This window comes from Acanthopagrus latus, chromosome 1 (assembly GCF_904848185.1).
Source record: "Acanthopagrus latus isolate v.2019 chromosome 1, fAcaLat1.1, whole genome shotgun sequence".
In the NCBI taxonomy this organism is placed as follows: Eukaryota; Metazoa; Chordata; class Actinopteri; order Spariformes; family Sparidae; genus Acanthopagrus; species Acanthopagrus latus.
This window is the reverse complement of record NC_051039.1, coordinates 19,618,302-19,641,146: the sequence shown is the minus strand read 5'-3', so window position 1 is coordinate 19,641,146 and position 22,845 is coordinate 19,618,302. Positions and strand designations below refer to the sequence as shown.

General features: G+C 43.2%; 7 protein-coding genes across 7 annotated transcripts in view; 3 read left to right on the top strand and 4 right to left on the bottom strand.

Annotated features, from left to right (window-relative positions):
* LOC119026966 (histone H1-like) overlaps window positions 1-867 on the top strand; it is a 1,970-nt gene extending 1,103 nt beyond the window's left edge. Inside the window, exon 1 of the mRNA XM_037111690.1 lies at window positions 1-867. This exon is cut by the window's left edge and continues 1,103 nt beyond it. Within this exon, the coding sequence (XP_036967585.1) occupies window positions 1-29 (29 nt within the window). The 3' untranslated portion in view covers window positions 30-867.
* A 399-nt stretch (window positions 868-1,266) lies between these two features.
* Window positions 1,267-1,747, bottom strand: LOC119027284 (histone H2A). The gene has a single exon (XM_037112357.1). The coding sequence runs from the start codon at window positions 1,696-1,698 to the stop codon at window positions 1,315-1,317; it is 384 nt and encodes a 127-aa protein (XP_036968252.1). The 5' UTR covers window positions 1,699-1,747; the 3' UTR covers window positions 1,267-1,314.
* Window positions 1,748-5,613: 3,866 nt separating this feature from the next.
* Window positions 5,614-6,017, top strand: LOC119027312 (histone H4). The gene has a single exon (XM_037112405.1). The coding sequence runs from the start codon at window positions 5,656-5,658 to the stop codon at window positions 5,965-5,967; it is 312 nt and encodes a 103-aa protein (XP_036968300.1). The 5' UTR covers window positions 5,614-5,655; the 3' UTR covers window positions 5,968-6,017.
* Window positions 6,018-7,771: 1,754 nt separating this feature from the next.
* On the top strand, window positions 7,772-8,233 carry LOC119027296 (histone H2B 3-like). The gene has a single exon (XM_037112380.1). The coding sequence runs from the start codon at window positions 7,816-7,818 to the stop codon at window positions 8,182-8,184; it is 369 nt and encodes a 122-aa protein (XP_036968275.1). The 5' UTR covers window positions 7,772-7,815; the 3' UTR covers window positions 8,185-8,233.
* Window positions 8,234-8,623: 390 nt separating this feature from the next.
* On the bottom strand, window positions 8,624-9,416 carry LOC119027331 (histone H4). The gene has a single exon (XM_037112444.1). The coding sequence runs from the start codon at window positions 8,947-8,949 to the stop codon at window positions 8,638-8,640; it is 312 nt and encodes a 103-aa protein (XP_036968339.1). The 5' UTR covers window positions 8,950-9,416; the 3' UTR covers window positions 8,624-8,637.
* A 4,405-nt stretch (window positions 9,417-13,821) lies between these two features.
* On the bottom strand, window positions 13,822-14,277 carry LOC119027077 (histone H2B 1/2). The gene has a single exon (XM_037111924.1). The coding sequence runs from the start codon at window positions 14,243-14,245 to the stop codon at window positions 13,871-13,873; it is 375 nt and encodes a 124-aa protein (XP_036967819.1). The 5' UTR covers window positions 14,246-14,277; the 3' UTR covers window positions 13,822-13,870.
* Window positions 14,278-15,257: 980 nt separating this feature from the next.
* LOC119027279 (histone H2A) lies at window positions 15,258-15,714 on the bottom strand. Its single transcript, XM_037112326.1, has one exon. The coding sequence runs from the start codon at window positions 15,686-15,688 to the stop codon at window positions 15,305-15,307; it is 384 nt and encodes a 127-aa protein (XP_036968221.1). The 5' UTR covers window positions 15,689-15,714; the 3' UTR covers window positions 15,258-15,304.
* Between the last annotated feature and the right edge of the window lie 7,131 nt (window positions 15,715-22,845).

Here is a 22,845-nt window from a genome sequence, read left to right as displayed (position 1 = left end):
CCAAGAAGGCAGCACCCAAGAAGAAGTGAGCCCTCACCAACACCTGACACCTCCTCAACAAAGGCTCTTTTCAGAGCCACCCACACCATCCTCAAAGAGCTCAGTCTTTTTCATTATTCACCACAAATCTCATCACTAACAAAATCTTTTACATTTTAATGCCACTGACACTCAACATCACACTCTATGTTCACCTGCTGGACGGTGGGAGAACTCCTCTTCACTTCTCAAACTGCTTTTATCTCACTGCAGGTTTCAACACACCACTTAACTGATACTGATTATTTTCTTAACAAAGTGTCACGTCAGAGACAACACAACAAACTCAGCTTCCTCTGGAAATAAAATCTCTCTTCAGTCTGAGAAGCACATTCAGGTTTCATGTTATTCTGCACGTGACTCAACTAGCATCTGGTCTCAAGTGACGCGCGCGCGGGAACAGGAAGAGATGAAGGCCTTCACTTAATATCTTATTACATTTGTTCAGTTGCACCTGATGATCTGAATGATAAATACTGTGCAGTTCATTTATAAACATTGTTTGGATGAGTTACAGCCTTTAACCTTCACAATTACCTGATACAATGTTTTATCAACCATCTTATTGTTTAACAGTAAAATTACTGAACTGCATTTTTAATTCACATGTTTTAATTCTATTCATTCTTTTTCCTTTTCTAAATGCTGCAATCCCGCAGGTGAATGCATGTATACATTTGTAAATATGGGTTATTATTACTATTGTGTTTTTATTGTGTTAATAACTTTTTGTTTCTTTGAATGTTACATTGTCATTTATATTGTTGATTAATGAAGAAATGTATTTCCAGTTATTTTTAGTATATTAAATACATTTGAACAATTTAAGCACTGGCCATAATTGTCTTTCTTCTTTTGTCAAATTTAGGATTGTTATTTATCACTGGCACTGATGTGATTTCCTAAATGATAGATCTCAAAATGTAGAAGAAAGCCCAGGTTTATATCAGTCGTGTTTTTGATGCATATGTGGGGGTAGAGATGAATTAAGAGACTCAAAGTTATCTTAAAAATAGATAAAGGCGAAGGAATCAGCTCAGTAAAACCCGCCTGACCCGAAGGTGAATAGATCGGACCTAAAACGTCGTTACACCAAACACATGTAAATCCATCAGTTTGATGCAATATCATATTTAATGAAATAAAGTGATTTTGTAGAGTATAAACTCATGTGGGTTGTATTATGAGACATAGATGAGGATCATTGCTGTTTATGAGAAGTGAGTGGGGGGCTCTTAAAAGAGCCTTTGTGTTGGTGGTCTCTGACAGAGCAGTTTACTTCTTGGCGGCCTTCTCGGTCTTCTTGGGCAGCAGGACAGCCTGGATGTTGGGCAGCACGCCGCCCTGAGCGATGGTGACTCCACCCAAGAGCTTGTTGAGCTCCTCGTCGTTGCGGACAGCCAGCTGCAGGTGACGGGGGATGATACGGGTCTTCTTGTTGTCACGGGCAGCGTTTCCAGCCAACTCCAGGATCTCAGCGGTCAGGTACTCCAGCACAGCCGCCAGGTAGACGGGGGCGCCGGCACCCACACGCTGAGCATAGTTCCCTTTGCGGAGCAGCCTGTGGACACGACCGACGGGGAACTGGAGCCCGGCACGGGAGGAGCGGGTCTTTGCCTTCGCTCTGGCTTTGCCGCCGGTTTTGCCTCTTCCGCTCATGGTTCACTTTTCTTTCTAAAGTCTCGACTCAGAAAATGTGCTGCCGCTCGTCACAAGCCTCCTTTTTATGTCCGCGGAGCGTGTGCGGGTCTCCACCAGACCAACCAGAGAAGAGGCTTTCAGCAGAGGGGCCCCTGGACGAATGAAGGCGGACTTTTTGAACGGATTCCTCGCCAATAAGCAGCGGAGAGTCAGGTGGGGGTCGACTCCTCCAGGCGGAGCTGAGCTCCGAGAGGAGCCGCTAACCAATCAGGAGCCGGAGCTCTGAAGCCGCGTCACCGTTTCGCAGCCGCTCCCGCAGCTTAAGAGCAGCCAGTCTCCTCTCTGGTCTCCATTTTTCTCCCGACTGTTGCGAGGAAGAAGAAGAAACAATGGCAAGAACCAAGCAGACTGCTCGTAAATCCACCGGAGGCAAAGCTCCCAGGAAGCAGCTGGCCACCAAGGCTGCCCGTAAGAGCGCCCCGGCCACCGGCGGAGTGAAGAAGCCTCACCGTTACAGGCCCGGTACCGTGGCTCTCCGAGAGATCCGTCGCTACCAGAAATCCACCGAGCTGCTCATCCGCAAGCTGCCCTTCCAGCGCCTGGTCCGAGAAATCGCTCAGGACTTCAAGACCGACCTGCGCTTCCAGAGCTCCGCTGTCATGGCTCTGCAGGAGTCCAGCGAGGCTTACCTGGTCGGCCTCTTCGAGGACACCAACCTGTGCGCCATCCACGCCAAGAGGGTCACCATCATGCCCAAAGACATCCAGCTGGCCCGCCGCATCCGCGGAGAGCGCGCTTAACCTGTGTGCTGCTCCACCGACCACCACGGCTCTTTTCAGAGCCCCTCACTCCTCTACACAGAGCTGCTTCCTTCTCTTTTCTACAAATTGAGAAGATCACAGCTGGAACTTGATTAAATTAACTGAAATTTATTATTTTTTTTCCCTTTCATGTTTGACTTGCCACTAGTGATGGGAACGGCAGTTCTTTTCTTTTACTGAACTGAATCTCTAGAATCCGTTCAGTAAAATGATTAGTTCAAAAGATTCGTCACTGAATCGTTCAGTGCTCTCCAACTCCTTGAACTGATAAGCGGCCAAACGAGCCGTTTGTTCCAATGACACAACGCTACTTGCCACCACTGGTCCTCTAAAAGATCTACATGGATAAAAGTGACCAGTCATACATTCTAATTCGGTAACAAATTGCAAACAAACACTTGGCCAAATAATGTGCCTGCAAGATGAAACATTGATCACACATTGGCTGTACCCACAAAACTAGTCAAGTAAGTACAATGCTGTTAACACTAACCTAACACAAGATAAATGACCTGAAGAAAAAGCTCAGCCTGGAATCGGTTTCAGAGCAACAGCCTTCTGATACTTTTCCCTCAGGGTCATTACGCAAAATGTGCAATTTGTGTCCCTCCATCAAAATTGCTCCCTGAACCTGAATAATTCTTAAATTGACTACATTTTGAACAACCAGAACTTTTCCTTGAACTTGCGGCTAGAAACACCATTCAAACTTTAAAATGTAGGCACAAGTCCTGGCTATTTGAGTTGTATAGGTTTTGAACTCTGAAAGTTTAACAATGGTGAGTGATTTTGGAAAGCAGAGTGCAGGAGACCAACTGACAGAGTGAGAAAGACTCAAAAAAAAAAATCTCAAATGTTCTGTTTCCATGATAATCCCGGCCACAAATGTCACTCAAAAACAGTGAAATAGCCACACTTGTCTTCTTTCTCCAATGTGTCTGCTTTATCGGTAGGATTTACGGTTTTTCAATTACCTGCCTCTAACCGTCAAGAGTAGCTCTCAACGGTTCCATTCACTCCAATGTAAATCTGGATGAAGATTTTCGAAACTGCACCCTTTTTTAACTCGCTTCTCTTACTACATTTCTGACACTAAGACCACAATCATGTATGATTTTGAATATATAACACTAGTTTGACGTCCTAGATGTGAGGCAGAAAACCAGTTGTCTCTTTCACTGTTGCTACGACTAAGCGACAACCATACCTGTGGCAACCGAGATCAGCTGTGCCAACAGAGGGAGTGACAGACGCACACAGACACATACACACAATGAATGGTGAAAAGATGGGGAAAAAAAAAAAGATTTCAAAAGTCGGCATCTCTGGCATACTTTGACCCAGACACACCATTCAGACTTTAGAATGTAGATACAAGTCCAAATTATCAACATGGGATTCAACTTTTGCTTTAGCTTTCATAGTTTTTTCATCACAGGGCAAAGCGCACAGCCCACTCTTGCGATTTCCCAGCGGGAAATTGTCTAGTCATAATTTTTCTTCATCTTTTATGATAAAAACATATCTGCAAAATATTCCGATTAATTATGAATCAAAGATTTCTGAATGTGCCAATATAACTCAATTACAGCTGTAACTGTAATTTAAACACAGTATAACCAATCTCATAGCTGTTGTCAGCCCTGTTACTGAGGGGTCATCCCATTTTGTCTCTCATAGCATATTGTATTTGTTTTAAATTTGGAATAGACACCTTTCAAACAGTAATTGATTTGCCAGTAATAGAGATGACAAAACACACATTTGCACGCTGATTATGTAAAAGAAAAAAAACCGAGATGGCACGACACATTTTAGTTGGAGGTTAGAAAAAAAGGGGCTTAAAGACTGTTCAAAAAGTCAAACATTAAGAATATGGAATTGCATGTTTTCGTATAATGACAGTTTTAGTACACTGTCAACTTCACAGCAAAGCTCCTCTCTTAAAGAGGCAGACATGTTTCTCTTTGTATCTCACAGAATCCAGCCATAGAGAATCAAAGGGTTCAAATGCAACAAACACTGCAGGAGGACAAAGAGGGGTGAGGAGGAGAGTGTGTACTTTATGGTCACAGGCAGGAAGATGGACATTACAGTGTCCCATACAACAAAGACTGTGCTGAGCTGCTGTGAGCACTTTCCATCTCAAAGCAACTTAGTGGAAGGTTAAAATGCATAATAAATATAAAGCAACATGTACAGATCTGTTGTAAGTTTAGGTGATTTTTGTTTTGCATAACCAATCATAACATGTGGCTCCACATGTATGGAGCAGTATGCATGCTCCAGCCGGTTATTAATCCTTCATAGATAGTTGGAAATTAATTAATGAGGATGGTCCTTTACTGATCCCCAGAGGTGAAATTCAAGTGTACACCTGAGTAAACAGCTAAAGTGTTACGTCTAACATCTACATTATAGTACAATGTAAGCATTTAATAACTTGCTTCTAGGCTTAAATGCTGATAACATGAAATTTAATTAAAGACTCTTCAAATCGAATGTGCAGAATGTGTCGAAGACAGCTCTGAATTTTATCTAAAGTTCTCCTCTGTCTGAGGCCATGAATACATGATACACTGACTTAACATCACTATCATGAAGTGAATGATTCAATTCATAGATCTGTCTGCTGGCCATTGGTCCAAACAGGTAATAATGGAGAGGTAATTTATCATTCTTTAAATCTGATGTCTGAAAGAAGATATTGTTGTTGTCAGTGTGACTTGTAGATAAAGGGCCTCTCAGTCAGGATGCAGCTTCCTGGCTGCTACTCGGAGCTCGGATCACCCTGGACAGAGACAGCAGGTAGCAGCTCTGCTGGTGTCAGTTCAGCACCTGAGACAGCGACGGACGCACAAGACTCCCAGGAGAAGAGGACAGGAAGCTCCACCTGCACTCACCTGAGAGAGCTGAGACACAGCTGCAGCCAATCACACAGCGAGGCACGCGCGTGCACACGTACACTGACACACAGTCGTTCATGCTGTTGTTCAGTAGATGGCGCTCGTGCACCAAATCATCGACCTTCATGACAGACCACCGAAGAAGAGGCGACCCTGCCTCTGCTTTCAATTACGTCCTCAGTTAAGCAATAAATGTCAGGGACGCGGCGGTTTCAACTTATTCAGTTACATTTCTTTGACCTGTGACAATGAGCGGAAGAGGCAAGGGAGGAAAAGGACTCGGTAAAGGAGGCGCCAAGCGTCACCGCAAAGTCCTCCGCGATAACATCCAGGGAATCACCAAGCCCGCTATCCGCCGTCTGGCTCGCCGCGGTGGAGTCAAGCGTATCTCCGGTCTTATCTACGAGGAGACCCGCGGAGTCTTGAAGGTTTTCTTGGAGAACGTCATCCGTGACGCCGTCACCTACACCGAGCACGCCAAGAGGAAGACCGTCACCGCCATGGATGTGGTGTATGCTCTCAAGAGGCAGGGCCGCACTCTGTACGGCTTCGGAGGCTAAACTGCTGCGTCCTCAAATCTAAATAACCAAAGGTCCTTTTAAGGGCCGCACACTTTTTACATATTAAGAGTACATTCCCCATTTTTATAAAAAGTATACTATCCAGGCAACAATCCTCAAGTAACTCTTTTTACCGGTCAAGTTCTGATTGTGCATGTCTTTATTTTGAATAAACTGAATTGACTTAATTGTTCCTTTTCTAGGTTCAACTCTATGTAACTTGTAGTTCTTCTCTCAGAAATCTATTAAGTGAATCATATTTAATTTGTCCAGCTTATATTAAGAGATTTATTTCAGTTTTTCCCATGGTTTAGCATTTGGATTTAACTTTCATAGTCTGTAGTTTAACCAAAGTATGTCCAGAAGTTTTTATTTTTTTTTCAAACCATTAGATAATAGACATCTTGTTATAGGACCCATATATGTGGACTTGAGGGGGAAATGACTCCACAAGCTTAGCTTTGATCTTCACATTTCTTTTCAGCGTATACCCTCAGTTCAAGTCAGTATAAGGAAATGTCCACATAAAACAAAACCAGAACCTACCATAGTTCCTTCTTCTACTCTATTAAATGACACTTCCTACATTTATCTGGAGCAGCATGAAGCTTAATATATTTTTCACGGTGTTAAAAACAGGTAAGATACTTTTTTTTTTTTGCCTTTGAAGTAAATAAGTAAAAGTAAGTTGCCAGGGATGATATTGCTTAAATTATTCTAATACCGCCTACCTTGATATTACTTATGGAAATTAATCCAGGTGAATAGGAACAAATACTGAATTTTGTCACCATGAAACTTTCCCTGCTGCTCACCTATATGAAGTATTTTAACTAATGAACTGCAAATTTGTCAAAGTTGTTTGAGTGGAAAACTGGCCTGAGGTTCCTTTAGATGTCTGCCATTTTGTACTTTCATGTGAACTAAAGCAAACAAAACAAATATTTCTTTATTTTTATGTCAAGTTGAAATAAAGCGAGCTGATAACTGAAGGATTCACAAGAAGCTGTTATCACATTAAAGTAGCAAGCTCTGAAGGCAGGCTCCTGCAGCTTCCTCATCTTGGTCATATTCTTGTCCTCTTTCCTCTCAATAAAGTACCCATAGTATGAACATGAACTTAAGTACTCAAGTACAAATGATTTTTGATTATTGATCAGACACAACACAGTGTAAAGCAATACAATGTGATAAATTGTTCTTAAAAAAGCCACAATATAAAATGCTGCTTACATGTTAATTCAAATGGTGAACATGCCAAGTATTCATGGCTCTGCCTGCCGAGGGTTCACAGATAGATCCTACCTGTCATCAGTGAACCAGTCCTCCATACTTGACCCTTTATCATGTGATATAGCTCTAATTGGTATAGTGTTAAGAATGTGGATCATACCAACAGTTAGAATGAAAATAAAACATGATAATGATGAATGTGCATTAGTTGTAATTTATCGGGATTACACAAACCCAGGATCATATGTATATATATTGATATCGACAATGGTGAGGAGCAGTGCGCCACAATACATCACTTAACAATTAACAGAAATGTGCGAGGTCCATTATTATAGAAGAGATAAATGTGTGGGACTTAACAGTGCTGCCTTTAGTTTTGATAAGAGACTGATAGTCCAGTGTTCTCTGAGTATACGTCCCACTTGTACGACATCTGCTCAGACCCCCTTCTGGTTTAAGATTGTGATTTGTTCTACGCATGCTCAGTCTAGAGCACAATCCAGCCAATCGCGTGTGAGCAACGGCACAGTTTAATTTGCAGCAGGCGTATATAAAAACCGCAGTTCACATCCAATTGGTTATCTGTTGGTTTATTGCAAATCTACAGCAATCATGCCTGATCCAGTTAAGGCGCCCAAGAAGGGCTCAAAGAAAGCCGTCTCCAAGGCCACCAAAACCGGCAAGAAGAGGAGAAAGACCAGGAAGGAGAGCTACGCCATCTACGTGTACAAGGTGCTCAAGCAGGTGCACCCCGACACCGGCATCTCCTCAAAGGCCATGGGCATCATGAACTCCTTCGTCAGTGACATCTTCGAGCGCATCGCCGGTGAGGCCTCCCGTCTGGCTCACTACAACAAGCGCTCCACCATCACCTCCAGGGAGATCCAGACCGCCGTCCGCCTGCTGCTGCCCGGTGAGCTGGCCAAGCACGCCGTGTCTGAGGGCACCAAGGCCGTCACCAAGTACACCAGCTCCAAGTAAACTGATCCTGATATCTACAACAACCCAAAGGCTCTTCTAAGAGCCACCACCTCTTCTCAAAAGACATATTCCGCATGTTGTGTAACAACTATTCTGGCCGTGGTTTGACCTGTTAAGGGGCTCATATACCAGATCTGTTCTGAAGCATTTATTCAGTGGCCATGCTTTATGGCTGAGAATTTGTTGTTCAACTAAAGGGTGTTTTTTTTTTTTTTTGACCATTACTAAATTATGGTAATTGTTACATGTGGAAAAAACATTGACGGGAACACATTTGAATACTCTTCTTCAGTGGGCGACAGTAATAACATGGATCTTACGTGTCACCAACGTAATTCCCCACACAAATTGGATTATCACTTGTCTTTATACGCAAGAGGAAAAAAGCGCTTCTAGTTTGAAGTGTGCGGCCCTTAAAAGGACCTTTGGCTGTTTGTTACAGGACGCAGCAGTTTAGCCTCCGAAGCCGTACAGAGTGCGGCCCTGCCTCTTCAGAGCATACACCACATCCATGGCGGTGACGGTCTTCCTCTTGGCGTGCTCGGTGTAGGTGACGGCGTCACGGATGACGTTCTCCAAGAAAACCTTCAAGACTCCGCGGGTCTCCTCGTAGATGAGACCGGAGATACGCTTGACTCCACCGCGGCGAGCCAGACGGCGGATAGCGGGCTTAGTGATTCCCTGGATGTTATCACGGAGGACTTTGCGGTGACGCTTGGCGCCTCCTTTACCGAGTCCTTTTCCTCCCTTGCCTCTTCCGCTCATCTTTATGCTTACAGATGACTGCTTTAAGTCTGCCTTGTAACTAAGTCGAGAGCTCTTGAGCCTGGTGGAGTAGATCGAGTAGCTCCAGGCGTCTGCCCTTTTCTACCCATTGTTATGGGTGGAGCTTGGTGAGCGGCAAGAGATGGGAGGGGCTGGACTCTGGAGGAAGGAGGACGTAAGTGAACCAACGCGAGAGGGAGAGAAACAAAATAAAGTGCTCTTGTGTAAAAGTCGGTGTGTTTTGCATTGAAGTCTCCCATGATGAGGGTGTGGTCAGAGGTGGTGATGGCTTGAAACAGTTCTGCTGAAGGTCTTATTCCAGGGGGACAGTAGATGCTGATTGTCATAAAATGGTGCAGATGATTTTGTATTTTTATTGCGACATATTCATTTCCGTTGAGTTGTTGTGATGAGAGACCGTAATCCATTTCACTGTATTCGATGTTTTTCCTGATTAAAATTGCTACTCCTCCTCCTCGCCTAGTCTTTCTTTCCTAATGATGTTATATCCAGGGATGTTGATGCGTGATTTGTTTGTTAAGAATGTTTTATTTATTGATGCTGCAGAGATGTTCTTTTCATTTAGTGGTTGGATAAATTCCTCTTTATTTCCTCTTATCCCTCTGATGTTTATATGAAGAAAGGTACTGATGGTCATTATGAAAAGAAGAAGAATGTAACAGCAGACAGAAAGGCAGGTGTGTTATGTGTGGTTTGGGTGAGGATTTTCATGAAATGTAGTTTGTGTGTTTTCTGATGCTTTCGATGACTTCTTCGAGTCTGGTGTTGTCCATGGCCAGCTTCCTAAGGTCGTCGTGGAGGTGGGTGAGTTGGGTTTTTTTCTATTGGGCGGTAAGCTGGTGGGGTTGGTTGCTGGGGGTTTTTCAGGGGGTGGTGGCTTTTGGGAGGATGGAGTCGTGTATGACAGGTAGACGGGGCAATTCTTGGAGGCAGCAGAGTGTTCACCAGCACAGTTGACGCACTTGGCTTCTCGTTTGTCTTTACTGCAGGTTTTGTGGTGGTGGTTTTCGCCGCATCTCAGGCATACAACAGGGTTTTTGCAATTTGTGGATATGTGATTGAACTGTTGGCATTTGTAGCACTGGCGGATGGTAGGTGGAGGCCGGGCCTTCTCCACTCTGTACTGGAACAGATCCATGTAGAAGCCCTCATGGAGGAGGCTGGCCGCTTCGTCAGGGTTTGTCAGGTGAATTTTGAGAAATATGGTTGGTTGCTGGGTGGTTGTGCTGATGATTCTGTGTATTCAGTTGATGAGGATGCCTTGGTGTTCCGGTTGTTCTTTGACTCGTGTTTCACTGATGTTGATGTCGATGCCTTTAATGACCAGGAGTTTCACAGAGGAGTTGGATGGAAGGGTGGAACCTTTTTGTACTGCCAGTCTGCAGGTGAAGTGTGCACCATTGAATGCTCCCTCCGGCCATGGCGTGAGAAGGTTGTTCAGGGAGGGGATGTCCTTAGGGAAGATGAGGAGGTTACCATTTCTCATATGGACCAATTTATGGAGTTGGATTTGTGGTTTATGTTTTTGAATTTCTTGGACAATGGATTGATTGGTTGTGAAGGAACTGTCTGGGGGTCTGTAATTTTCCATGACCACTGGTGTGACGTGTTGATTTTCTGTTGACTCCCTTCTTGCTCTTTTTCTTGAGAGGATATTAATAGTGGGTATTTATGCATGTTTGTGCTGACGATGTCAGAGTAGTTGGCAGAAAACTGTGGGAGGGGGGGTATGTGGGTCCTTTCCTTCGAGTAGGATCTGTTCCATGGTTGTTAGAGTAGATTTCATCTGCGTGATGGTGCCGCTGAGGGAGGTGGACTGAGTGTATTTGCTAAGTTCAGAATATAGGTGGTTGATTTGGGCAAAAATGTTTTTTGATGATGAGCTTGTCTATATTCTCTGTGGTGGGGGGGATTGGTGGCTCGGTAGGGGTGGAGGGATCAGGGCAGGCTGTTGCAGTGGGTCTAGATGATTTGCTGGTAGCTGGGATAGAGTCTGGGGTGATGGGATCCATAGTGTGAATTTCTTGGAGGGTGTGTGAGATGAAGTTGCGCAGTGTTGCATCTTCTGGGTTCTTCCTGGTCTTTTAAGTCTGCCTCTTACAGGGAAGCATGCGCTATATAAACCTGATCTGCGGACGTAATAGAGAAGAGATGGCCTGAGTTTGACTGGGCGGTGCTTCAGTGGTCATTCCTACATCTTAGCAGCTGAAAGAGAGGATTGTTTTTGATTAACTTTATTTGAAATTAATAATACATTATGAAACACACATCAAAAGATCGTACAGACTTTTCGTTGTGTGTTGCTGTGTGTGGAGAACAACCTGAATCACTCTCCTGTCTCACACATGGTGAACTGTCCCTGTGTGGTTCAGACACTGGAAAAACTTTGTCGGTTTCTCCTCATGGATAATTTTTACTGTGAAGAGTTCTGATCACGGGGAATCAAAATTCTTTGGTTTCTTTTTATTTGACAACAAGAGTCGATTTGTTTCCACCAAATCCGATCTGAAAAAAATGTGAGTGGTTCCGACCCATCATGGGTGGAGGCTCGTGATGAGACAGCGAGACAAAGGAAACACGCGCGAGAACATATTTTCACGCGACCCATTGTGTAATATGGAAATATTCTGTTTGTATGACAGACGTAGATCATAGTTTCACACTCAGTTTTTATAAATTCGGGACATTGTCAGAGTTGAAAATTTTCCTTCAGGCAGGTGGGAAAAAACTGGTTCAACAAGAGCAGAAGTGTACACAATGCTGTAGTCTTGTGTACTGTAGTATTAATACATCATTGTGCCCGAACCTGCTTTCTAAATGATCTACTGCTTGAACAGCTCTGAAGAAGTTACAGGTGTTTAACTGACTGTGCACGATCAAAACTGTTTCTGAGGCGGTGTGTGGCTCTTTTTAGAGCCAGTGTGTTACTGTCAGACTAGCCCCCAGTTATTTTGTGGTGCCTGTATATAGTACATATTATGGTAATGCAGTCCAGCCTGGAAGCCTTAGAACAGTGATCATCAACCGGATCCGGCCCGCGACCCGATTCCAAAACTGTGAGGATCAAAGAGAAAATATGGTGTGGTCCCTGCTATCAGAGCAAAGGAACAAAACAACTGACACTGAAATAACTATAAGAAGTCCCCACCTTTTATGACTCTCAGTCTGTTTACATTCCAAACTCGCTGCATTGTTTAACATTTATTGTTTTACATACTGTTCTTCCTTGACATAATTTTTCCACATGCCTTTGCTTTAACATCTCATAAGTCCCAACAAGAAGCTCCAAACTAACAGAAATCTCAGAACAAAAAAGAATAGAGGAAAAAACACTTAAAACAGCATGCTAAATACCGTAGTGACAAAAGTCACAAATAATGCTCGCAGCAAGGGGCCAACCCGCTCAGATGTTTATGTCTATGGAACCAACTGTCTTTTAACTAGTTACATAATCTGTTTAACCCAACACTTGAACAAGGGAATATTTGGATTGATAACCATTAAGTCTTTTCCTTCTGGCGCTCCCAAACTTTTGATTATATCTATATGCAACTCATAAACCCACTGATAAATAGAAACACAAAGCTGCAGTCAATGCTGTCTCCACTCCGAAAACCCCTGTCAACCGAGCCCCTAGTTATTTTGTGGTGCCAGTATATAATGGATATTACGGTAATTCAGTGCCAGAACAGAATTCAAAATGAAAGCGGATACTTATGAACATTTGCAATTTCACACAAATTCAAGCAGTCAGTCCGTTGATTAACTGAATAAATTGTTTGTTAATTAAATAACAATTAGTCAATTAATTGCTTATTTCATTTTACCATCCTAATTCTGATCAAGCCTTAGAGGATGGAGGCCATGACATTTTATATGTGTGAGTAATTAGTAAAAAAACAAAAAACAAAACAATAAATAACAATATCTGGAATTTCTGATGAGGAATTTCAAAATAAAAGCCCACTTAATAGTCAAATACTTTCAATATTTCCCTGAAGTTCAGATTTAAGTTAAGTTATTGATAGTACTCCTCCTCAGAGTCACTTGTAATTTCAGTAAGTTCTGATGTGAAATTACAAAATTAAAGCCCTCTAATATGTCAAATAATTCTAATATTTCTCTCTTAATTCAGATTGATATCAGGAGGAAAGTACTTACTTCCACGATGTAATTTTACATCAGACTGATAGTACTCTATCAGACTTGCTCATGTAATACCAGGAAGTTGTGATTTTGAATTTCAAAATTAAAGCTCTCTGAAATTTGAAGTATGCTCAACATTTTTCCTTAAAATTCAGATTTACATTAAAAAGAAACCACCTGTTTCCACAGAGTATATTATGTTCAGACTGACCTTATAGAACAATTTATATCAGTGGTTCTCAATAGGAGGCCCCTGGGCCGCATCCAGCCGGCCGGCCTCCTGTTTGTGGCCTTGGGCCCGAACTGTCATTCCTTCACTGTGTTTTGATTCGGTCAGCATGTTTACACCGGGACTTGTCTCCATGACAATGATGCACAGACAGCTGGGTCACACACACTGCTGCTAGCGCACACATTTTGCTGGCTGTAGGAGCCTAGTTTGGACAAAATGGTGTGTTCCTGCTAAAAGGAAAGTGGACAGTGAAAATTGGTAATTCAAAGAATGGACTGAAAAATGTGCATTAATTCTCCCTCCAACAAGCACAAGACCCATGTGCTTAGTATGCCAGGAGACGATAGCTGTGACAAAGACAGCCTTTATGTTTGATAGTGTTCAATGAAGTATGCATGTTTATGGCTGTATTACATATGGAGTTCTATGTTGACTGCATGCAGTCAACATGGAATATGTCTTTCAAGAAGTGGTGGTGGCTCTTAGAAGAGCCTTTGGGTTGTTGTAGATATCAGGATCAGTTTACTTGGAGCTGGTGTACTTGGTGACGGCCTTGGTGCCCTCAGACACGGCGTGCTTGGCCAGCTCACCGGGCAGCAGCAGGCGGACGGCGGTCTGGATCTCCCTGGAGGTGATGGTGGAGCGCTTGTTGTAGTGAGCCAGACGGGAGGCCTCACCGGCGATGCGCTCGAAAATGTCACTGACGAAGGAGTTCATGATGCCCATGGCCTTGGAGGAGATGCCGGTGTCGGGGTGCACCTGCTTGAGCACCTTGTACACGTAGATGGCGTAGCTCTCCTTCCTGGTCTTTCTCCTCTTCTTGCCTCCTTTCCCGGCGGTCTTTGTCACCGCTTTCTTGGAGCCCTTCTTGGGGGCAGACTTCGCTGGTTCAGGCATCCTTCTCTCTTCGCTGGGATCAACGATGAATGTGTTACAGCGCTGAGAGCAACTCCTTTGTATAGACCTCATGCAAATACTACTGTGTCATCTCCCCCCTGTGATTGGTTGAGCTGCTGACGGATGGAGAGCTGCAGCAGAAGGACGTGATGAAACTCTGTGACCAACTAAAAGGAAACAATTCGGGAAAAGACAGTCTTCTGGATTTAATGAGTATTTGATATGAAAAAACATGAAATGGATGAAAGGCCACAAGTGTCACAGTAATAGTAACAAAGTCTTAAACTAATTGTACAATAAACAACACAATTAATGAATTAGTTTACACTTAATTGTTTTAACCAATAATAGACTAAATAACAAAGTAACTAGTTATTTGATAATGTAATGGGCTATAAAATGAGGAATTAGAAATAGAATTTACAAATGAAATATTAATTCATCAATTAATAGTTCAAGTTAAAAAAGGATGTACAAAGACAAACAGTCCACAAGTAATTATTTTAAAAATGAATTATTGAATTCATTAATAAATAATGGAATTAAACAATCTGTTAAGATTAGGTAGTTTAAAAAGACTCATAAATAGCTGGATTTCCATTTATACACTACTTTCCCATTTCCTATTAGCTGGTCCAAATGTGAAGTCATTTAGTTTCTCTATTTAACCTTTCTGTGACACTTGAGCTGGTTAACCAATTAGATTTTAAAATTCAATTATCTATAATACATTTAATGCGTTTTGAAATTTTACTTATTGATTGTTAAATTTTGTTTTTGTAAATAACTTTAATTTGAACAAAGGAATCAGTTCAGTAAAACCCACCTGACCCAAAGGTGAATAGATCGGACCTAAAATGTCGTTACACAAAACATATGTAGACACGAAAGTCCATCAGTTTGATGCAATATCATATTTAATGAAATAAAGTGATTTTGTAGAGTATAAACTCATGTGGGTTGTATTATGAGACAGAGATGAGGATCATTGCTGTTTATGAGAAGCGGGTGGGGGGCTCTTAAAAGAGCCTTTGTGTTGGTGGTCTCTGACAGAGCGGTTTACTTCTTGGCAGCCTTCTCGGTCTTCTTGGGCAGCAGGACAGCCTGGATGTTGGGCAGCACGCCGCCCTGAGCGATGGTGACTCCACCCAGGAGCTTGTTGAGCTCCTCGTCGTTGCGGACAGCCAGCTGCAGGTGACGGGGGATGATACGGGTCTTCTTGTTGTCACGGGCAGCGTTTCCAGCCAACTCCAGGATCTCAGCGGTCAGGTACTCCAGCACAGCCGCCAGGTAGACGGGGGCGCCGGCACCCACACGCTGAGCATAGTTCCCTTTGCGGAGCAGCCTGTGGACACGACCGACGGGGAACTGGAGCCCGGCACGGGAGGAGCGGGTCTTTGCCTTCGCTCTGGCTTTGCCGCCGGTTTTGCCTCTTCCGCTCATAGTTCACGTCTTTCTAAAGTCTCGACTCAGAAAATGTGCCGCCGCTCGTCACAAGCCTCCTTTTTATGTCCGCGGAGCGTGTGCGGGTCTCCACCAGACCAACCAGAGAAGAGGCTTTCAGCAGACGGGCCCCTGGATGAATGAAGGCGGACTTTTTGAACGGATTCCTCGCCAATAAGCAGCGGAGAGTCAGGCGGGGGTCGACTCCTCCAGGCGGAGCTGAGCTCCGAGAGGAGCCGCTAACCAATCAGGAGCCGGAGCTCTGAAGCCGCGTCACCGTTTCGCAGCCGCTCCCGCAGCTTAAGAGCAGCCAGTCTCCTCTCTGGTCTCCACTTTTCTCCCGACTGTTGTGAGGAAGAAGAAGAAACAATGGCAAGAACCAAGCAGACCGCTCGTAAATCCACCGGAGGCAAAGCTCCCAGGAAGCAGCTGGCCACCAAGGCTGCCCGTAAGAGCGCCCCGGCTACCGGCGGAGTGAAGAAGCCTCACCGTTACAGGCCCGGTACCGTGGCTCTCCGAGAGATCCGTCGCTACCAGAAATCCACCGAGCTGCTCATCCGCAAGCTGCCCTTCCAGCGCTTGGTTCGAGAAATTGCTCAGGACTTCAAGACCGACCTGCGCTTCCAGAGCTCCGCTGTCATGGCTCTGCAGGAGTCCAGCGAGGCTTACCTGGTCGGCCTCTTCGAGGACACCAACCTGTGCGCCATCCACGCCAAGAGGGTCACCATCATGCCCAAAGACATCCAGCTGGCCCGCCGCATCCGCGGAGAGCGCGCTTAACCTGTGTGCTGCTCCACCGACCACCACGGCTCTTTTCAGAGCCCCTCACTCCTCTACACAGAGCTGCTTCCTTCTCATTTCTACAAATTGATAAGATCACAGCTGGAACTTGATTAAATTAGTACCAGAACGATAGTTGCGTATTGTAACTCGAGATTCTGAGTATAGGCGCAGCCCTTCATCACTACCGGGTTTACGGAACGCGCACCACGGAAAACTCATACTATGGGCCTCACCTCCGGTCTCACCTTGTGTATACATCAGGGTGAGACCGCAGTTGCGCTACTACGTAGAGATATGGAGGTTCGACGGTCTGTCGGAAATTAAGTTTCGTTTTGATCGAAAGGTAAACCGTCGTCAAGCAACTGGGCCTTGCACTGTGGCTGTGTCCCAGTTCAGGTCACCGCACCCTTCTGAATGCGCATTTGAAGTGTAATTACGTCACTACGCCGCGGTCGCTTTTCCATTCAGTATTTACAGCTTAAGTGCAATTTATAAGCGCAAACGGCATCAAGTGCTACTTTTCAGGGACAAGGGATTGGATTTTCTTAAAATATTAAGGTCTTAACATTTACAACTATTTACACAATTGCAGCATAAATATTTACAGAATATTAGTCACTAAAAAAAACAAAACAATATTAAACAGTTACAAATGATGCACAGTAACTGGCTGAGCAGGAGTCCCTGCAGTGCTGCTGGGCTTGATGGGATGCTACAATAAAGACCCCGGTGTCAGTGGAACATCATCTAGGTGGGTACTCAGGGTGTTTGGGGGTCCAGTTCTGATTCGATCAAGGGCTGCCATGTCATGAAGAATTTCTTAAGAAAGAGGCAAGAATGATAATTTCACAATATTATAATAATAATAATAATAAATTACAACAAACACTACCAAACACTTTAAATATGAAAAATGCCTTTGAAATTAAAATAAAATCAGATGTGGCAATCAACAGTTTGTATGTCAGAATTAACGTAATGTACTGGTATGTTAATAACCCCAAACTTTTAGCTAGCTAATAATGAAGTTCAACAGACATCAACTAAACTACTCTGTAATTGAAAAAGAAACGTTGGCATTGATTTTGGCTTTGCAACATTTTAATGTCTATGTCAGCTCTTCACCTGTAGTGGTCTTTACAGATCATAACCCACTGACTTTCCTCAGTTCTTTACAGTCTCCCAATCAGAGGTTGGTTCGTTGGGCTCTCTTCCTCCAGTCCTACAGCCTCGACATTCGCCATGTCAAGGGACGGGTCTCGGGCACCTTGTTAGTGATTGTGTAATGTGTTGTGTTTTGTTTTGTTGCTCTCCACTTTATCCCATATTTCTTGCTCTCTCTCCTCTTAAATTAGCTTCAAGGATCCAGTTGCTGAGGCAGTGGGAGAACGGAAGATTGTAGGTGACATAAGCGGTGAGGTATTTAGTATTATTGCAGTTATTAGTATTGTGTTAGGAGTGTAGTTTTCAGTAAGTAAACATTACTCTGGGCTCAATATCAGGTTTACCTCTCCATGGTGCTTTCCTCTCCTCTCAGCCGGAGATAAACCATAGCCGCTTCTCCTTCCTCCACAAGCAGGAGGATTAAAAAGGAAATCAGGAATTCCTGTAGCTCAAACAGACCGGACAGTCAAACTTTACTGTTCTTGTCACTTTCATCGACCTGGGCTGCATAAATAGTGACGTAGCGGTGAGACCATCTGGTGACGCAACCAGGAAGGTTAGACCGTCCCATTTCACAACAGGCTGACGCAGCCTGCAGGTCTCTCTGAAGGACCCGGCCTTTGCAGGTGGCGATGGATGAGTCCTTGAAGGATGCTGCCCCTGAATTGGGACACAGCTAGTATTTCACCGCTTGCAGATCACCTGTTATAGGGATACGAGGTTCTATGATTGAGAAAATGTAGTGCCGGCTGAAGTGATCGACTATAGATGTGTAATTTATATGACCCCACTTCAAAAAACACGAACTATCCCTTTAAGGGGCTGCGCCTATGCTCATAGAATCTAGAGTTACAATACATAACTATTGTTCTATATCGTATAGGCTTAGCCCTTTAGGGCCATCGCTAATGGGTTAAAGGCTAAGCAGGATATAGTCCATGCCTCACTGGATCAGTCCAGTACCACAAGCACAAACCCACCTACTGCAATTAATGAGTCCATAACGCTCCACGCCCAGCCACTGCGTCATGCGTAAAGACGCAACACAAAGCCCCATGTGTGCCTGAGTGGCACAGCATAGTAGAATATTTAACATTCTCTATGATGGGATCAAGGCTGGGGGCAATAAAGCATCCTGCTGTGAGGAAGCGGAGACGAGGGTTACGCACTGTAACAGTCCAGCAAGGAAGAGAGAGGGGGAAACTCTCCCTCCATGCGCCGACAAGCAGGAGGGAGAGTGCACAAGAAAATCATCTCACATCAATCACTCTGACAAAACACTCAGTACAAAGTGAGTCACAGGGAAACGGGAGACTTGACATAGATATGAACGGGAGGAAGACCAGGAAGCTGCAGTGCAAATGTCCTCCACCGTCATCCCTCCATGCAAAGCTGTGGAGGACGAGATTCCTCTGGTGGAGTGCGCTCCGTATACTGTATCCCTTGGAATGAGAAACGAAGGAATTTCCTATCTTTCAGCATGATGGACACGTGGAAATACACGTCTTTCAGGTCTATGGAAGTGAGCACATTCTAGCACATGTCTGATTGCCAGCATGCGAAACCTATCGATTTGTTGAACAGAGACAAATCGGGGATGGGTCTCATCCCGCCCGTCTTTTTCGGGACCAGGAAAATAACAGAAGTAAAGACACTGATTTTCCTCTGGAAATTGCATATTTCATCAGGAGTTCCTGCAGCTCTGACTGGAGAGCTAGACAGAGTTCTTGGGATGACAGGACTGTTTCCAGAATCCCGTTGAGCTGCAGGGGAGGAGAGGCGAACTGCAGTGTGGAAACTCTGCTGATCAGCCTGTCCATCAAAGAGACGCGCTGCCACTCTGAGTAATATATTATTATATATTATAGATGAGAAGTATTTTGGTGTTGGTAGTTTGAAATTCCTGAGAGCTATTTCAAAATAAATATTATAGAAATATTAATAACTAATGTTGACTGAACACTTCTTCTTTCTGGGATATTTTTAAATGTTTTTTTTTCTTTTTTCTGGGAGATAATGGTTGTGAAAGATCTATTATTGCCTTAAAAACAGACAATTTTTGTGTGTTTTTTTTTGAATGTCCAAACGGAAAAATCAGAGATAGCAATGTCATGATGGTCCTTAAGCGCCCCGGCTGCCACACAGTACTCCGAGGACATTCAGCGTTGTTCCTTTAAGTTTTCGCCACAACCACCGAGGTTGTTGAGTTGATCAGACCTGTGAAATGTCTGTCTTCTTATCTGTACAAATTAATACCAACCTGGATGCAGTCGCTATTAAGACGCTATTAAGGTTAAAAACAGAAAAAAACAAGTGAATGTCGAATATAAAGTTTAGCATGGAAAACAGGGCTTGAGCAAGGGGTCCCTTCAATATACCTGAATGAAAATACTATCGTATGATAGGAGTTACCCCTTTATGGACACATCCACTTCACTCTAATCCCTTGCATTTTTGTGCGAAACCCACGCGATTATTTTGCGTGCTGTATTGATGTGGTTTTGCCTATTCTATATTATTATTCCTGCATATTGGGGTCCTTAAACAGTGTAACAGTTGGATAAACTGGGGCTGACTGGAATGCTGTGATTCTTGTGGAGTCAGTGTATTCATGTGTGTGCCATTTGTTTACACTCTTGCCTCATAGTAGTCATATCATTGCAGTAATTTCACTGTATAAGGTGAGCTGTTTTTGACTCCAAAACCTGGCACACAGTGCTGAGCTGCATCTCAAATTAATTCCCGGGCAGCTGACAAGTAGCACTAGACTGACGTATCAGTTGATCAACAGTTGACCAATGTCATTGGCCTGATATTTGTCTATCACAGTGACATGGATCTTAATCAGTATTGGCTTATATAGTGATATATAAGATATGATTTTTTTTAAACAGAACATAATGTGCATTGTTTTTATTTGTTAGCTCTATTGGCAGCATTTTTCATGTATTTGATCCACTTTTTTTATTTTCTTAATTTAGTTTTGGTATATACATATATTTTGCTCTCTTTGTTCCAGGATTCAGAGCTGGCTGCAGCTGCAGTCCTCTTACCAAAGTTCAAGACCTCCTGGACTGACAGAGCAGATGTAATAGAAGCTGGCAAGGCCAGATTTTTTCAAAGATTCATATGTTCCCATTTTTATGTATTATTATGTTTGAACACATGGATAAGTGAGTATACTTAATAACTTCTCAGTCATGGCTCACCTAATAGGTTGTCAATTATTGATGGTCTGTCATTGATACCAAATAATCCCTTTTGAGGATTAGCTGATTTAAGTTTGTGTGTTCAGGAATATTCACTGAAATTCAAATAACAAAATCTACTTGTAATTACAGCCTTGACATACATCAAACAACATCTTGAAACGACGGTGCATCAGAGCGAGAGAGTCCTCTGATGAAGACGATTTCTTCTACAGACCAATCTCTAGAAGGCTGCGAAGTCCAGTTGAGCTTGATGGTTATCTTGTTTGTGCCACAGACACCATGGAGCTGCTGCTCTCCTTCTCAGCCATTAAGATGCTCTCTCTCAAGCTGAACACAGCTCTGCCTGCCTCTGCTGCATGTGAATGACTTTTTAGCTGTGCTGGTCAAATCTTCACAGCCGAACGAAGCCGGATAGACTCTGTTAACTTAGAAAACCAGCTCCTGCTGAAACCGAACAGAAGGTTCAGAAAGTGAAGTGTGACAGAAATGCTAGTATGTCTAAGAGTTTAAGACACTTACCTGCCTGTTGTTTGCAGTGTAGTGAATGTTGATATTTTATATGGGTGAATCGCATGCCTGCTATTGATGATGCAATAAATCCATCGGTTAAAAAGTAATAAATACTCTGAGTAGTTTTTGAGAAAAGTACCTTGTACTTTTATTTAAGCATTTTTTAACACCAGTACTTTTACTTTTTATTGAGTACAATTTAAGCAATGTAACAATACTTGTACTTGAGTAAACATTTTCAGTACTCTTTCCACCTCTGCTTCCAACAAAATTTGGCACTTCAGACTGTCCCTGCTGTGCCATATTCGCCCATCAGAAACATATCCATCATTAGCCATCAGCCCCCTCCTAGCCACATGCTCATCTGAGCCAACCGTCTGAGCCACCTCATTGCTAAGTCAGCTGCCCATCCACATGCAAGACTCTACTCCTGCTGCTTAGCAACATAGGCCAACTGCAGTGGAGCTACTAGACACTGCATTATATTTTCTCACTGACACTAGATCACATTTTCTTGCACACTGGGTCACACGTACAGAGCACTAGATGTTCAGTTTTTAAACTGAAGCAGATACTTGTTGTTGATGCTATACCTGCTGTGACGTGAACACTTAACTAAGCTTCAGCTCTCACTCTTTGCACTCTTTTTAGATGTTAAGTTATCATATTTCTACTCCATAGACGAGGACAGCTCATCTGAACTGAACTAAAATGTATGTGTTGGGCGCTGTTTAGCTCAGTTGTGCACAGGCTTTGTCCTCACTGCGGCGGCCCTGGGTTCACTTCCAGGCCTGGGCGCCCTTTGCCGCGTCACTCCCCCTCTCTCCCATCCTGTTTCCTGTCTATCTCCAGCTCCTATAAATAAAGCTGATAAAAGGCCTCCAACAAAATTTAGAATGTATGTGTAATATCTTATTTCAAGTAAATCATCATTCATGATAATAAACAATCAAGTTTATTTTTAAATACATAAATAAAAGTACACTACAAAGAGAGAATATTGCCATAAAATAGGTAGTGATGGAATTTAACAAAGTACATTTGCTCAAGCTCCGTATTTAAGTACTTAACTACTAGTTATTCTGAGGCATTTGTAGTTTGAGTATTTCCATTTTAATGACCCATAGTGCACATTATTTACATAAGTGTAAGTGGATGTATAATTTTGATACTAAACCATACTATTTGTACGGTTGACTTTCACTTTTGCTAAAGTTATATTTCAACATGATCTTTACTCAACTAATGACTTTTGGATGCTTTTTACAACACTGCTAAAAAGATCAGGTTTGATGGTTTTACTGCTGTACCCTGATAAAGATGTTGTGTTGAACCCACAGAAAGGATTGTGGAATTTGTTTTCCATTCAGTTAAAAAGCTTTTTTTTTTTTTTTTTTTTTTATACAAATGATTGCTGTCAGCAACATGGACAGAAGGAAAGAGAGCTATGGTCAATATGATAACTCACACAAGAGACGACAAAGTCCA